General features: G+C 31.9%; 1 protein-coding gene across 1 annotated transcript; it reads right to left on the minus strand.

Moving 5' to 3' along the window:
* Positions 1-6,245: 6,245 nt before the first annotated feature.
* Positions 6,246-7,532, minus strand: LOC120088663 (zeaxanthin epoxidase, chloroplastic). Its single transcript, XM_039046077.1, has 5 exons — positions 7,306-7,532; positions 7,157-7,221; positions 7,007-7,067; positions 6,756-6,902; positions 6,246-6,530 (listed from the first exon to the last, which is right to left on the minus strand). Exons 1-5 carry the CDS (start codon positions 7,481-7,483, stop codon positions 6,421-6,423), a joined length of 561 nt encoding a protein of 186 aa, XP_038902005.1. The 5' UTR covers positions 7,484-7,532; the 3' UTR covers positions 6,246-6,420.
* Positions 7,533-16,038: the final 8,506 nt, after the last annotated feature.

Here is a 16,038-nt window from a genome sequence, read left to right on the forward strand (position 1 = left end):
CAACTGTCTGAGGATGCAATGGAAGAAGACTAAGGAGATATGTCCACGTGGAGAGCATGTGTACCAGATATTTCCACCGATAGAGAGAGCGTATTAACGGAGACATTTAGAGGGAGTAAGAGGAAACGACTCACCTTCCAGAATGAAATGATTGAGATCATGCGATCAACCACTAATATGCAATCAGCGCACATTGGCAGACTCGTTACGTAGCAAGCCGAGAAATATGAGATGGAATTTGGGCGTCGGAAAGAGGTAGTTCAGGCCATATTTGGTATTGAATGATTCACTGAGGATGATAGATGTGACCTGATTGATATCATTAGCACAGACATACAAAAAACATATCTCTTCCTAGCTGTACCAAAAGACAAACGACTACGGTATTGTACACGCCTACTTGCTCGGGACCACTAGTCTGACCACCTAATATTTCAACCCCAAAAAACACATCTTTTGTGAATTTTTTGTGAATTATTTTTGGAAATAGCCATATGTTCGGTCGATTCATATTATTTTGTGATCTTCTGAAAAATGTTACTATACTACATCACATTCGCACCATCATAATCAAATGAAAAGTAATTCTCCTATGTACAATTTCAATTCCAGATACACTATCCATATTATATAAAAATAAACTGTATGATATGTGAAATAATAATGTTAAGTGAGCAAAATTCAATATATATACATACAATATACCAATTCATTAGTAATTGGGATAATTACCTTCAATATATATACATACAATATACAATATACCAATTAGTTGAGCAACAATATGAAATGTATTTTGTTGGTATGTTTTACAAATTAAAGAGAATTAAAATTATTACAGTTTTTTGAAAAGAATATATGAAAATTAATCAATTATGTTCTACAAATTGAGGAAAAATTGAGATTGTTTAGTTTATATCATAAATGATTTGAGAAAATACATGTATATTTGAAAATCAATCAACAATAGCAAAACATAAAACTAAAAAAAATGAAATAAATGAAATAAAAAACAAACAGAAAAAAATAGAACTAATCTCATTCACAAAAAAACTGCATTAGATCCTCCAACCCAACTTAACTCAACACAACTCTACACAACAAACACAGACAATAATTACCAACTCAACTCAACTCTGCAAACAAACACATACAATTTAACTCTCTAGATAATTTAACTCTCCAGATAATAATTATCAACTCAACTCAACTCAACTCTCTGCTTTTATCACACACTAAATGGCCCCTAAGAGATTTTTACATAAATAATCATCTTTGGATCATAATTTTAAAAAATGTCTTTTCTTTTGTATTTTTTTAATGAAGGTTTTTTTTGTAATTTTGTGGATAGATTTATCATTTTTTTTAAAAAAATTTTCGTGTATAATTATTTTTTGTATAATTATTCTTTTTTTAAAAAAATTTATTTTCGTTTTTTTATTGAGTTAATGATAGAGAGAGAAGCTGCATTTATTACGAAGAGAGAAAATACATTTAATATGATTTTTTCAACATTTTCAAATGGAGATAGAAAATTTGAAATTTTTTTTCTTTATTTAATTTAAGTGGAGAGAGAAAATTCATTTAATGATATTTTATTTTCTATTTTCATTGGTTTCACGTATTATTTTTTTTTTTTTTGGATTCATTGTCATTTAAAATATACGTCTGAACATTTTGTTAGATATTTAGAAATATTCTAACAAGTATATGATATATACCAAAATATATAAATTAGAGATTGATTCAATTCTTGACATAGATCACCATTTCATTTTCTATGTTGATCTTTTATATTATATGATTGATTCACGTTTGTTCACTTGTACATGTAATATATTCAATTGTTTATTTGGAAATATTCTAAAAAGAATTATGAAATATATTGGTAAATATATTTTATATCTACTCAAATATTCATGATTATTTTTAAATATATCTTAGAACTCAAATACTTTTTGATATGTATGTCAATATATTTTATTGCTTATTTGATATATATATCCCAAGTATTATGATATATATGCAGTTCTAATTAAGTATTGATATTTTGTTGCTTTGATATATATGTCTCTATATCTTCGAATATCATTTTAGATGTTTGTAAATATTCAAACCAATATATGAAATATACTAGTAAAATGGTAAAACATTTTTCAATATACCAACGTATTTTTTTAAATATACTAGTAATTTTTTTTTATTATATATATATATATATATATATCATAGTTTAGATTCATGGTTATTTTTAAATATACGTTAGAACATTTGACTTAGATGTTTATAAATATTGTAAACAATATATGAAATATATTAGTAAGATTGGAAACGAATATATATAAATCACAAATGAACTTAATGTTCAATATATATTAGTATATATTATCATAATAAAGAAAGTCTCAATAAAAAATCGAAGATATATATTACAATATATATAAAAAAATCACCTTATATATCGAAAAAGAACATATATATCACAGTACATATAAAAAAACCACCCTATATATTGAATACGAAAAATCACCATACGACGATATATAAAAAAAGAAATCCCATATGACAGTATATATAAAAAACCACCCTATATACCATCGTCTACCGTCATCATCCAGAACCCCATGCAAATGGTTCATCCCATGTTGGCGCCCCACATCGGATAAATAACCCCACGTCGAATCTACTTGCTTAGGCCGAAAAAATCACCCCATGCCAAATCTCCTAGCTCGACATCGTAAATGCCCACGTCAAATTTGCTCACCACATGACGAAGATGTGTTAGATCTGCTCGCCCCACATTGGAAGATCTGTTCTACGCGCCGGATATGAGGAAGAAGGCGACGACTAGATCTCGGTAGGCGCATCGTTGGCGTGGCAAGGTGGATGGATGGAGGGAGATGACAACGATGACAAGGTGGACTGACGGAGGGAGGTGGCACCGGTGGCAAGGTGGACGGAGAGAGAGAGGCAGCGGCGGAAAAATGAGAGAGGGTTTTGAGAGAGAGATTGAACAAGATCAAGTGTGAGTTGAATATGAAAAGATGAAGTGTGGGTCGGATATGAAAAGATGAGAGAGATGAAATTATTAAAAATAAATCATTAATGGAAGTAGTTGGGATATGAAAAGTTTTTCTACTTTTGCATTAACAATTTTTTTTTAATGCTTGGAGGGTTAAATAGTAAAAGACCACTTATTTTCTTGAAAATATGAAGTTGAGTTCAAAATATAAATGTAATATTAGGTTATAATTAAGGCTATCAAAATAATCTAATGCCCAAGTGGGCCTTTATTGGGCTTCACTAAAAAGTGAAATAACCCAACACAAAGTTGACGTGGAACACCATTGGAAGTGTCATCAAGTGTGGGATTGTTAGGAGAACAGAGAAGACTCACAAGGTTACTGCTTTCTTCTAGCTTTGTTTGAACCTGTAGTCTGCCTTAGCTTTGCTTTTGTGTGAAATCATCACATCAAGTTCAATTCCAACCATTGATAGTTGTTTTTATTAATGTGATCCTTTGTTTGGATGGATATACATTTAATTTAATGACATTGGAATGGAGGGATGAGAGGTTTAATTGAATTAAATGGGGCGAGTAAAGTAAAAGGAAGAATGATGGATTTAGAGCTGGATTAGAACTGGAACTGCATCTCGGAAGTGTAGCCAATAGTGTTAAGGTAAGCAGTCATAGCTTTGTTCATGGGGGTCGTCGGCACCTCAAAATGCCTTATTTTAGCACAAACTTTCTCTTATAGAAAGAAAGAAAAAGGAATGAAGCAAAGCAGACTGTCCACAGAACATTAGGGTGCAGATCATTTGCTTTGTTACGTATTTGTTAAGTACAATGGTTGAATTCTTAGCAAAATTCTAAAAACAATAACAAATTTTTAAAAGCTACTTTTGTTAGTTTTCAAATTTTGACTTGGTTATTTTGACTTAGTTTTCAAATTTTGAAATGGAAGTAGTGTCTATGAACTTAATTTTAAAAAACAAAAATAAAAAAATCAAATGGTTAACAAACGCGGTCTAAAATATCAATTTTATTTTTAGTAAATTAATTAATTTATTTTAGTATAGACTATGAGAATTTGAACATTCAAAATTACGTGCTAATTACTACTAAGTTTGCTCACTTTGGTCTAAAATTTCACTTCATGCTTTGATAATTTTTTTTAGTATAATAGAGTTAAGTGAATTCAAACTATGAACTTTTTGTAGCTATCCTATTATTATGATAACTGAGATGCTCGCTTTAGCTTCATGCTTTGATAATTAAGGAGTAAATAATGCCTTTTCGCTTAGTATAAATCTGTGTGTTTACTTTTAGATAATGTTCAATTTTTATTCCGAGTGGAGTGGTTAAGGGTTTTTTTTTTTTTTTTTTTTTTTTTTTTTTCCCATAAAATAAAAGCGAGCTCTACTTCAAATTGTAGTTAATTATTTATTATAATAAGCCTGCTCTTTTTCCTTTTTCCTTTTTTCCTTACACATATTAATAGGTGGATTTATTTATTAAATGTTATATAAGTAAATCATCTACAACAAAAGAGTGATGTATATATGTATTTATTATTGTTTTTCTTTAACTGATGAAAATTTTTACCTTAGAAAGCCTTTGCGGAAAGAGGAGTTCTAAATCATGAAATTGACCTTTTTTTTTAGATATAGAGCTAGAGTATGAGTTTAAAAATTCATTGGCAAAGCAAGACCTCTAGTCAACTCTAATTCTTTGGCTAAATCAAATATAGCTCAAGTACATTAAAAATTATAAAGTCTGTGGTTTGAATCCCATGATCAATTGTATTATTCAAATTTTAAAAAATTTAAAAAAAAAAAAAAAAAACTCCTCAACCAAACATGCTCTTAAAAGTTATATAATTATGTTAGATCAAAGAAATATATGCCAATCAAAATGAGTTTATCCTTGCAATTGTAGTAAAGAAAACAATTATGGGTCATTTGGTGGGAGAGTTTTCTACATGGAAATTGGCATATATATCCAATTTTCATGTTTGTTTCACAGTTTTCAAGAAATACGCTATTCCCAAACATTCTTAATTTTCACCGATAAGGGTTTTCTATTCCCTTCCAAAATTGTGGCTTTTCTCTTTTCCCTTCTCTATTTGTTTTCCATTTTACATATAATTTCACTTTGAATATAATTAATTAATTAATCAATTAATTTTAATTTAAGAGAAATAATATAAATATTTATTTTAATAAATCAATAGTGTTCTATTAAAATATTTACTTAAAATATTTTTATAATAAAAATTTATTAAATGAATGGAATTATTTTTTTAGATAAACTATTAATTTATTAGCCAACATTATCTTAAATATATTGAATTAGTAAACTAGGATTAGTTAAATTTAGTTAGTATTAAACTTCATTTTTTCCATAATAATAATTTATTACTTTATTGTTTTTTTATTAATCAAGTAATTATTTATTGAGATTAATTTTAATCTAATCATTCATTATGAATATATAATCACTGATTATTTATAAGAAATTAATTATTTATTGTGATTAATGTTTATTACTCAATTTATTATTAACATATTATATTTACAGAATACTTTTTAGTATTCTTTATTAATATATCATATTTTTATCTCATTTCTTCCCTTTTTATATAATATATTGTCCACTAAAATATATTTTCTTATATTATTTAATTAAAATTAAAATTACTAATATTGAACTTAATTAATAAAAAAAATGATTAAGTATTACATTATAATTAGTATGACGTTCATTAAATGCATTAATTGGTTAAGTTTAATTATAAATTACTCCGTCTTCAAATATTTATAATGAAAATTATTATTAATTCGTAATTAACTTTTGATTGATATATTGAATATTGTTATTCTTTAAATTATCAATCTATCATAATTACAATAAGATTTTCATGTTTAATTACATAATTAAATGTAAACACAATTTTTGTTCATAAAATTCTGATAGCATTCCTATACACAATCAAACACAATCATCTTTGATTCCCAGACATCTATAAAATCTTAAACCAAATAGCGCTTTAGAGAATATTCTAAAACTTGCCCGATAAATGAAAGTTGTATTTATTTATCACTATATTTAATGACTTTTTCTTTTTAATATTGTAGTTTTTTCTAACTTTTTTTTTGAATAAATTATATTATTTCTAAAATATATAATTAAAAATATTGTAGGAGTAGCTGAAGTAGTGATTTTGAATGTGAATAGGGGAAAGTGAAGAAGTAAAGAGAGTGAATATAAATAATAATGAAGAGGGCATAGGAATAAAATTCCTGGGTAACCAGAATGAAGGAAGACTGCCTTCTTTTAGCATAGGAATTCAATTAGATGACTCACTGGAAAAATTGTTCCAAACCAAAAGTTTTAGAATATAAAATTTGCCATTTCTCTCAACTTGTTTCAGAATCACTGATTGGCTCCTCAGATTCTTCTTGGATTTTGGTAGCAGCTTCAACAGTTTTCAGCTTTGAGACCTGAAACATGGCCAAATGGATGTCCCCTGTCAACAAAAGAGACATCACAACGAATCAATTCAGATGAGTACCAAAAGAAATGTAAAGTCTCTTCCTCTCAAAAATGTAGAACAACCAATTCATTTATTATTTTCATTCATGTGTTAAAACAACTTAAAAAAGAGGTTGTTAAAAGAACTGAAAAATGGGAAATGGGGTGTTTTAAAGAGACTTTTAGTGGTGGTTCATTTTGAGGGGAGAAATTAAAGTACCAAAAGTAATGCAATTGCCAGATGATACAGCAGCAACAACCCCAGGGTTAAGTCTCTTGTCATCGATGAAAGTCCCATTGGTGCTGTCTAGATCTATGACCAACAGCCTGTCTTCTTGGTTTTTGATGCGAGCATGTAGAGCAGAAACTGCTTCCATTTCAGAAAAATCAATGGAGTCAATGCCACAACCCAGAACCAGAAAAATCAACTAGATTTAGATTAGGTGAAAATTAGAAAGTAAAATGAATGACCTGTAGCAACCGGAATTACAATGTCAGCTTTATCAGGAAGGCGTCCAACAGTGACCTCATTCTGCATTAACCCCAAAAAGAGTTCAGACCAGAGCAGCTGCTCCACTAAATAGAGACTCGCAATGGATTATTCGAACTGGAATTGCTCACCGACACAATTTCGAACGCATCTGGCATTTCTACTTTAGACCCTATATGCTTCCACTCTCCATCGCCTGTGAGGAAATTAAGTAGCAATAAATTAATAGTAAAATGATACAATAGAAGAGAACAAAGATTAAGAAAGCGGTTTGGCTGACCAACGGGTAGCAGAAGCCAGCGAGAAGCTTGTAGAGGTTGAAGAAGTGATCGTGGCCTTGGCCGGAAGTGGAAGCTGAAACTGGAGGGTCTGCTTACATGTAGGGATGGGGTTAAAGAAATGCAAGGGGGAGATGAATAATTGGAGAAGGAAAGAAGGGAATGGAGGGCCAACTCCATGGCTGTGCAAATTCTGCAGCGATTTCAGGAGCTTAGCGCTTAGCTTCATCATGTGTGTGGCCACCATTTAATGCTTTTTACGGATAACTCTATTTGTTTTTATCAATCGTGACAATATATACATAAATTTGTCTCATCGCTCCTTAAATAATGTAAAAGGATGTATAAATTTTCAATTTACACTTATGTGGATCAAGGTTGTTAAAAACTTCTAAAGCAAATCGATTTAACTCAGTCAAGAGACCCAAATTTCAAAAAGCTAGCTAAGAAAGTAAGTAAACAACAAAGAACAAATTATGTATTAAGACAAAATGGAGCCTTGATGAAGGAACATAGATTCTAATGACGAGGCGTTGAATAATGCAGTTTAGAGGAGGCTCACAGTTCAACATATGTTATGCACCCAGGTAGTACCAAAATGTATAGGACTTTGAAGAAATCTTATTGGTGGCCTGGAATGAAGAAAGATATAACGGGCTATGTAGATAGATGCTTGATCTGTCAGCAGGTTAAGCAGAGCGTGAGAGGCCTGCAGGTTTACTTAACTCACTTCCAGTACCTGAATGGAAATGGGAAAATGTGACTATGGATTTTCTTTTTGGTCTACCTAAGACATCGAGTGGGTATGATGGTATTTGGGTGATTGTGGACAAAATGACTAAGGTGGAAAAGTTTTTGCTAGTCAGAGCCACTTCTACCCTTGATCAGCTGGCCAAGGCATATGTTGACAGAGTTGTAACTTAGTTTGGGGCTCCAGTATCGATTGTATCAGATAGAGATCTGAGATTCACCTCGAAGTTCTGGCCCAGTTTACAGAAGGTGTGGTATTAAGTTACATTTTAGTTAACAAGCACATACACAGATACGAATACATGATACAGATACAATACGATGCGGCGATACGTTAATTTCTAAAAAACTAAGATACGATTATCCTCCCGAGAAGAAATAATTATAGTATAGTCTATATATATATATATATATGTGATATATATATATATAAATATACATGCCATATTATATATTATATAAAATAAGTAAATACATATATATGGTATGTACATATATATGTATGTATGTATATATCTATGTATATATATATGTATGTATGTATGTATGTATGTATGTATGTATGTATGTATGTATAATGTCTAGTTAATTGTTATAATACTTATTTTAAGTTAGATTAAAATGGATTCAAGAAGAGAGTGAAAACTTGAAAAAAAATCTAGTAACGTTGAGTGATTGTTGAGCAATTAGAGTAGACGGTAGGAAAAAAGTAGAATATGAAGATTGAAGAATGAAGTTGTGTATGAAAAGGGTGTGAATCATGATTTAAATAGTGAAAGAGAAGGGAAGAATGGAGATTTAATTATGTTTCGAGTTTTTTCTTTTTTCTTTTTATCATTTTTAATTTATTTTGTTTTGGATCGCTCAATTTAAGTGTACTTTTATGTTTGGAAGTGATTTTAAAAAGGTTGAAATCACTTTTGTCATTTTCAAAATCACTATGAATCATGTTTAATTCTTCAAAACTAATTTTGATGATATGAAAATTGCATTTAAAAGTGAAAAATTAAAAACTAAATTAATCTTGAGTAATTAAAAGTGTGTTTTTGAGTGATTTTAAAAATGAAAAAAAAGTGATTTTTGATGATTTTAAAATCTCTCCTAAACATGCACTAAAATAAAATGGGTTGTGAGTTGGGTTTTTTAAGTGTTTAGGCTTAAATTTGAAAAAAATTGACCCACGTATCCCCTCCACGTATCTGAAAATTAAAAATAAGATACTTCAAATCACGTATCAGACACGTATCTAGACGTATCCGTATCGTATCCATATTTGATACCGATTCTTTACACAATTAGAAGTATTTATGCTTCCTAGCATTTTAATACAACCTTTGATCCACAGACGGATGAACAGTCAAAGCGAATGATTCATATATTAGAAGATATGTTGAAGGCTTGTGTATTACAGTTCAAGGGAAGCTGAGATACACATTTGCCACTAGTAGAGTTTGCTTATGATAACAGTTACCATTTCAGCATCGGGATGGCTCCATATGAAGCCTTGTATGGAAGACCATGTAGAACTCTGATTTGTTGGAATGAGGTTGGTGAAAGACAGCTAATAGGGTCAGAGTTAGTATAGATGACTTCAGATAGTGTTAAGGTGATTAGAGAAAATCTGAAGACAACTCGAGACAGACTGAAGAGTTATGCAAATAAACGAAGAAGAGAGCTTGAGTTTGAGATTGGAGATTAAGTATTTCTTAAATTATCACAATGGAAAGGAATACTCAGATTTGGTGGGAAAGGTAAATTGAGCCCAAGATTTATATGACCCTACGAGATAATTGAACAGATCGGGCCAGCGGCTTACTGATTAACTTTACCAGTAGAGTTATCTAAGATACATGATGTTTTCTATGTATCTATATTGAGGAATTACGTTCCAGACCCTGCTCATATTTTACAAGATCATCCAGTACAGTTGGAGGAAAATTTGTCTTATGAAGAGGAATCAATTCAGATTCTAGACAGAAAGAAACATGTGTTAAGAAACAAGACGACACCACTGGTTAAAGTCTCGTGGAGGAACCATATAATAGAGGAAGCTACATGGGAAGCTGAGTAACAAATGAAAAGCAAGTATCCTCATTTATTTACTTAACCAAGCTTGAGACAAATTTCGAGGACAAAATTTCTCTAAGGGGAAGGTAAATTGTAAACTCCTAAACTTGTTTTACTAGTTAATTATGTTTAAGTCCTCTTAATTATGTGTTTAAGATGTTTATTAACATTAATGTAAGTGTAAGCTAAGTTACATGTAATGAATAATGTGTTTTTAATGTTTAAAAGAGCTTGAAGATGGTTTTTTCGTGCCATGCGTTCAAGGTTTTAAAGAGAAAAATGACTAAGTGTGAGTCTTGCGTTGAGGGCCATGAAGAGGTTAACAGAGCTTATCAAGGGTAAGGGTGTTAAAAAAATCGAAGACCCGAGAAAACCAAGCAACCCAACCCAACCCAGCTGGTTTGGGTTAGTTAAAAAAAAATTGGTTTGGTTTGGGTTTTTTTTTTAATAAACCCGAGTAGGTCAGTTCGATTCACGGGTTTATAACGAACCGACCTAAGAACCACAAGGCCCAGCCCAGCCCAAATACATTCACACTTCAGTTCCAGCCTTTCAGCAATCAGCATACACGTGCCATTTCCTTTTCGACATGTGGCCCTTGGAAATTGGAGGTCATTTTAGTTTCCTTCCTTTCCATGATTCAACTTCTCACTTCTTAGAATCTCAAATCTCGGTAGGTCAGCCGTCACTCATCACTCGTCAGCATCATCCAGCCAGCATCGTTTCCTTTCCTTCCTTTCTGTCTTATGACCATCACTCGTCAGCGTTTCTAATTGGGTTTCCGGTTTCATATCTCCCTACCTATTGGGTTTTCGGTTTCATATCTCCCTAGTCCATCTCCATCCGAGTCCGAATCTCGAATCCCATTGGGTTTCATATCTTGTCAGAAGTCAACCATTATCTTCCTCTCCGAGTTCGACTCTCCTATTCGTTTCATATTCTTGAATCCCAATCTCACAGACTCGCATGTTGCCAGTTGCCATTGCGTTTCCATCTCCTCTTCAGTGTCATCTTCACATTGAAATCTCACACCTTCACTGTCACATTGCCTTATTGGTTATTGGTTAGCCATTAAACTCTTTTTTTTGTATATAAATTTATTCCTCGCCGGTTTATTGTTCACTTATGCTCACAATTTTTTTTTGTTTTTCTTTATTTGTTAATATTGTGATGGAAAATAGTGAGTTGATCTACAATGAATCACCACCTATAAACATTCCTGATGTATGTTCTAAACCATAAAAAATGACAGTCATTGGCAAGAGAAAACCAATTAGGCCATCATCTTTAGTGTGAGATCACTTTACAAAAATGGAAAGATCTAACACCGAAGGTATAAGATGCGAATGTAACTATTGTGCTAAAGATTACGCTTGTGACACTTCTTCATGTGGAACTAGAACCTTATGGAAGCATTTTTGAAAACAATGTAAAAATTATCCATTTAGAGAGCAACCTAAAGGGCAAACCATACTAAAATTTCAATTGAATGAAACTGATGCTAGATGTGCTATCAATATGAATTTTTTATCTACAGCCTTTAGTCAACAAAGAGTTAGAAATGCATGTGCTAAGATGCTAGTATTGTCTGAGGTACCATTTAGATTTGTAGAGATAGAGGGATTTAACGAATTTTGTAATATTACATATCCTAAGTTTGACATTCCTTCAAGAATTACAATTGCTAGGGATATTTATCAGCTGTATGTGGATGAAAAAAAATTGTTGAAATCAACTTTAATCAAAAGTGGTCAAAGAGTGAGCCTAACAACAAATACTTGGACTTCTTTACAGAACATCAATTACATGGTTCTTACAACACATTTTGTTGATTATGAATGGAATTTACATAAAAGAATATTGAATTTTTGTCAAGTGTCTAATCATAAGGGAGAGACAATTGGTAAAGTAATTGAATGTTGTTTATTGGATTGGGTATTGATAAAGTTTTTTCAGTTACTGTTGATAATGCAACTTCAAATGATTCAACAATCTCATATATGAAGAAAAAACTAAAGATTTGGAAGTCTCTTATTTTGGATAGTGAATTATCGCATATAAGATGTTGTGCTTATATTATGAACTTAATTGTCAATGATGGATTGAAAGAATTGCATGATTCGATAGCTAGTGTACAAAATGTTGTAAGATATGTTAGATCTTCTCCTAAGCGATTGAAAATTTTTTTAGCTTCTGTTGGACATGAAAAGATTGAATCTAAAGCCCTTGTTTGTCTGGATGTGTCTACAAGATGGAATTCAACATATTTGATGCTTGATCATGCTTTAAAATTTGAAAAGGCTTTTCAATGCTTAAAATAAGAGGATGAATATTTTGTACATCACTTTACTGAAGATGAGAATGGAAAGAAAAAAAAAGGGACCACCGACCTTAGCCGATTGGAACTATGTTCGAACACTTGTCAAATTTTTTAAGATGTTTTATGATCTTACATTGAAGGTTAGTGGCTTGACTTATGTCACTTCTAATACATTTTTTCCCTAAACTTTGTGGGATTCAACGACGTTTAATAGGTTGGAACCAAAATGTAAATAATGTGATATATACTATGGTTTCCAATATGAGAATGAAATTTGATAATTATTGGGGATCTTTTGGCAAAATGAACAAAAGCATTATTTCTAGCTATTGTGCTTGATCCATGATATAAGTTGGATTATATTTCCTTTTGTTTCATAAGTATCTATGGGGATGGTGTTGCTAGAATAATGATTGATGAGCTGAAAGTTAGTTTGATGCAATTGTATGGGATTTATAAGACAAGTGATTCAAGTGGTCATGCTTTTGAACAACCATGTCACATAGTTGAAATAACTGAGGATTGCGATGACATGGAAATAGATTTACAATTGGAATACAAACGAAGAAGAAAAGAGAAAAATTTGATTGAAACAAGAAATGATGTGAAGAGATATTTTTCAGAACCTAATGAAGATCTGATCGAAAATTTTGATATTTTGAATTCGTGGAAATTAAATGCTCTTAAATACAAAGTTTTATCACAAGTTGCTCGAGATATCTTAGTCGTACCAGTGTCAATAGTTGCTTCTAAATCAACATTTAGTATAGGAGGTAGAATACTTGACTCTTTTAGAAGTTCTCTAAGTCCTAAGATGGTGGAGGCTTTAATATGTACACAAAATTGGCTACGTGCAAAACCGACGTTATTAGATCTTACTTCACAAACTGAAGAATTAGAAACTTGTGATCAAGTTTTATCAGGTAGTTTTATCTTTTATATATTTACTCTATAGTCTATATTAATATATTGAAATTGTGATAATATTCTTATATAATTTATTATTTAAATCTTGTTTAGGGTTCTTCAAAGAGCAAGTTTTGTCAGGATCATGAATGGATTGTTCAAGTGTATTGAATTTCGAAGACTTTTGTAGACATTATAGTCTTACTTATGAATTTTGTAGACATTTGAAAACATTGTTGCCTTTATTTTGAATTTTGTAGACATTATGGTCTTTCTTGTGAATTTTAGAGACTTGTTTTGTTATAATAGATTTTGGATATCGTTATTGTGGATTGTGGATTCTTATGTGTTTTTTATTGTTGATTCCAAGCTTTTTTTTTTTTTAAGAGAACCAATGGAACCGAATCAACCCAAACCATTTTTTATGTGTTGGTTTGGTTTAGGTTCATAATTTAACAAGAGTTAGTTTGGGTTAGAAAAATACACAAACTGAAGCATAGGGTTGGGCCTAAAATATCCTTAAACCAAACCCAACCCAGCCCACGAACACCCCTAATCGAGGGAATGGTTATTGAGGATGCATTGACTTCACCAGAGGTTAGTAAGGGTCTGGGCATGCGGCATATGTGCAGCCAAACTTGCTTGGGAAAGTGCATGAGAGGCGCCGAGCTAGGTAGGCTGTAAGGCTCAAGGTATGCGCTGATCAAGGGAAAGAGAAGTTCGGCATAGACACTGGCTTTAAGGGCGTTGAGGTGTGCCTTAGAAGTTAATTGAGGCTTTGATGAGTGGCAAGTCTTAATGCAAGTGCCTAAGGTAAGGTACAAGAGATGATGGCTGGTGAGGCGATGGTCGTGAGAGAGGGGCCTAAGCGATGAACATCATCCTATGGAATTTTAAGGTAAGTTAGTTAAGGTATCTGGAAACAAGTTTGTAGAAGGAAATTTTAAGAGATAATGCCTGGAATTTAAGTTATTAAGGCTGAAAGTTAAATCTAGAAATTTGATGGATGAACAAGCAGGCAGCTGACGATTGAGGTTGTGGTAGGTGAGCGTGCAAGAACATATGTAGTTAAGTGGAAGCTTTGGCCGTGGTGTGCGCGTAAGGTGAGCACAAGGTTACGGTGAGGAAGAAGCCATCGGTCGAGACGCGCTAAGGGAAGCGTAAACAAGCGCTCAATGCATAGACATGGTGAACCTATCTTAGTGCCTAAGTGAGCATAGTGAGCACATAGTCACTTACCAACTAGAGCGCAAGGTAAATTTTGTCTAAGTACAGTGATGCATTGAGATAAGCTATGCGATGATGACTTGTGAGGGATGTGTGTCTAAGTTTGATGTTAAACTTAAATGTTAAAATTAAGCTCAAAAGGGAGCTAGTGGCATTAACCAAAGGTATTTATTGATATTACAAGGCAAATGCATATAGGGGAGACCCACAACTCTTTGAGGAAGTAACCCAAAGACAGTGAGTGACTAGCTTTCAAAAATTTTACTAAGTGTTTTACTAATGAGTTTGCAACACATAGCTATTTACAACTTGACTTTCCTAATGCATGACTTAAGTATTGGAAATTGATGTTGAACGCATGAGTATAATTTAATGACATATTTTAAATACAACTTCCATGCATTTCAACTAAGCTTTATGCCATGTTTTAGCTTGAGACTAAGCTTTTCAAGGATTTCTTAAAGCATGTTGAGTATGCTGTTATATAATGAAGATTCATGTAAAGATAAAATGTTCTATGCTTTGTATGAAAAACCTACTTCTAGACATTGGTATCGAAGGTATGGTAAGGTACCTAGTTACATGTGAAGTAGGTAGGATCCTGATCATTTTTACATGCATGTAAGATCTGTGTTATTGACATTAATGAGATCGAGCAAAAGGCTCTCTCTCAACTAAGGTTATTTGGGATGAAGCAAAAGGGCTCTCCCACATTCTTAGGCAGAGGAGTAGAGGCACTTTGTAGAAAATGATGATGAATTCCATTTCAGGGTTTCATATGCCATGTTTTCACTTTTTCAGCTTGACTTTTAAATTTTGTAAATGTTTTTTGTAATGTTATATGGAAAGCATATTTATGTAATTCCTATATGAAAGCATGTTTCTTAAAATAATCACTCACTGGAAATTTTAAGCTCACTCTTTTGAATATTTTTTCCCTAGGTAGCGGTCAACGTCTCGAAGCCTAGTAGATCTGTCAGTCAGTCACTACTCAAGATCTTGCCAACATTTTGTAGTTAGGTGGTCCATTATATTCTGTTAAACCCTAGTTTTATCTCTAAATGTCATAGGGGATTAAGGGTAGGACGTATGTTTAACTATGGTTTCGTTAAACTTAAGTTTAAGAATATGTTAATATATGTTGATTTTATAGGTACCTAGTAGTATATATACCTACATATGCAGTGGTTTAGTGACGAGTTTATGATAAATGGTGGAAATTATGAATTGCTAATCAAGTTTAAGAAGTTCTATGAAGACAGGTAACAAGAATAGGTTCGACAGTTATTGCCATAAGAGGATTAACGACTGCTGTCTTCACATCTCTTTTTGGGTTTAGAGGATAATCTAGGATGGGGTGTGATAGAGTCTTTTGGTTGGTCACTGTTGAATATAAAAAAAATAATGTTTTTGCTTATCTCGCTTATGCACTACTGATGAATGATTGATTCAAGTTCTTGTCCTC

This window comes from Benincasa hispida, chromosome 10 (assembly GCF_009727055.1).
Source record: "Benincasa hispida cultivar B227 chromosome 10, ASM972705v1, whole genome shotgun sequence".
Lineage (NCBI taxonomy): Eukaryota > Viridiplantae > Streptophyta > Magnoliopsida > Cucurbitales > Cucurbitaceae > Benincasa > Benincasa hispida.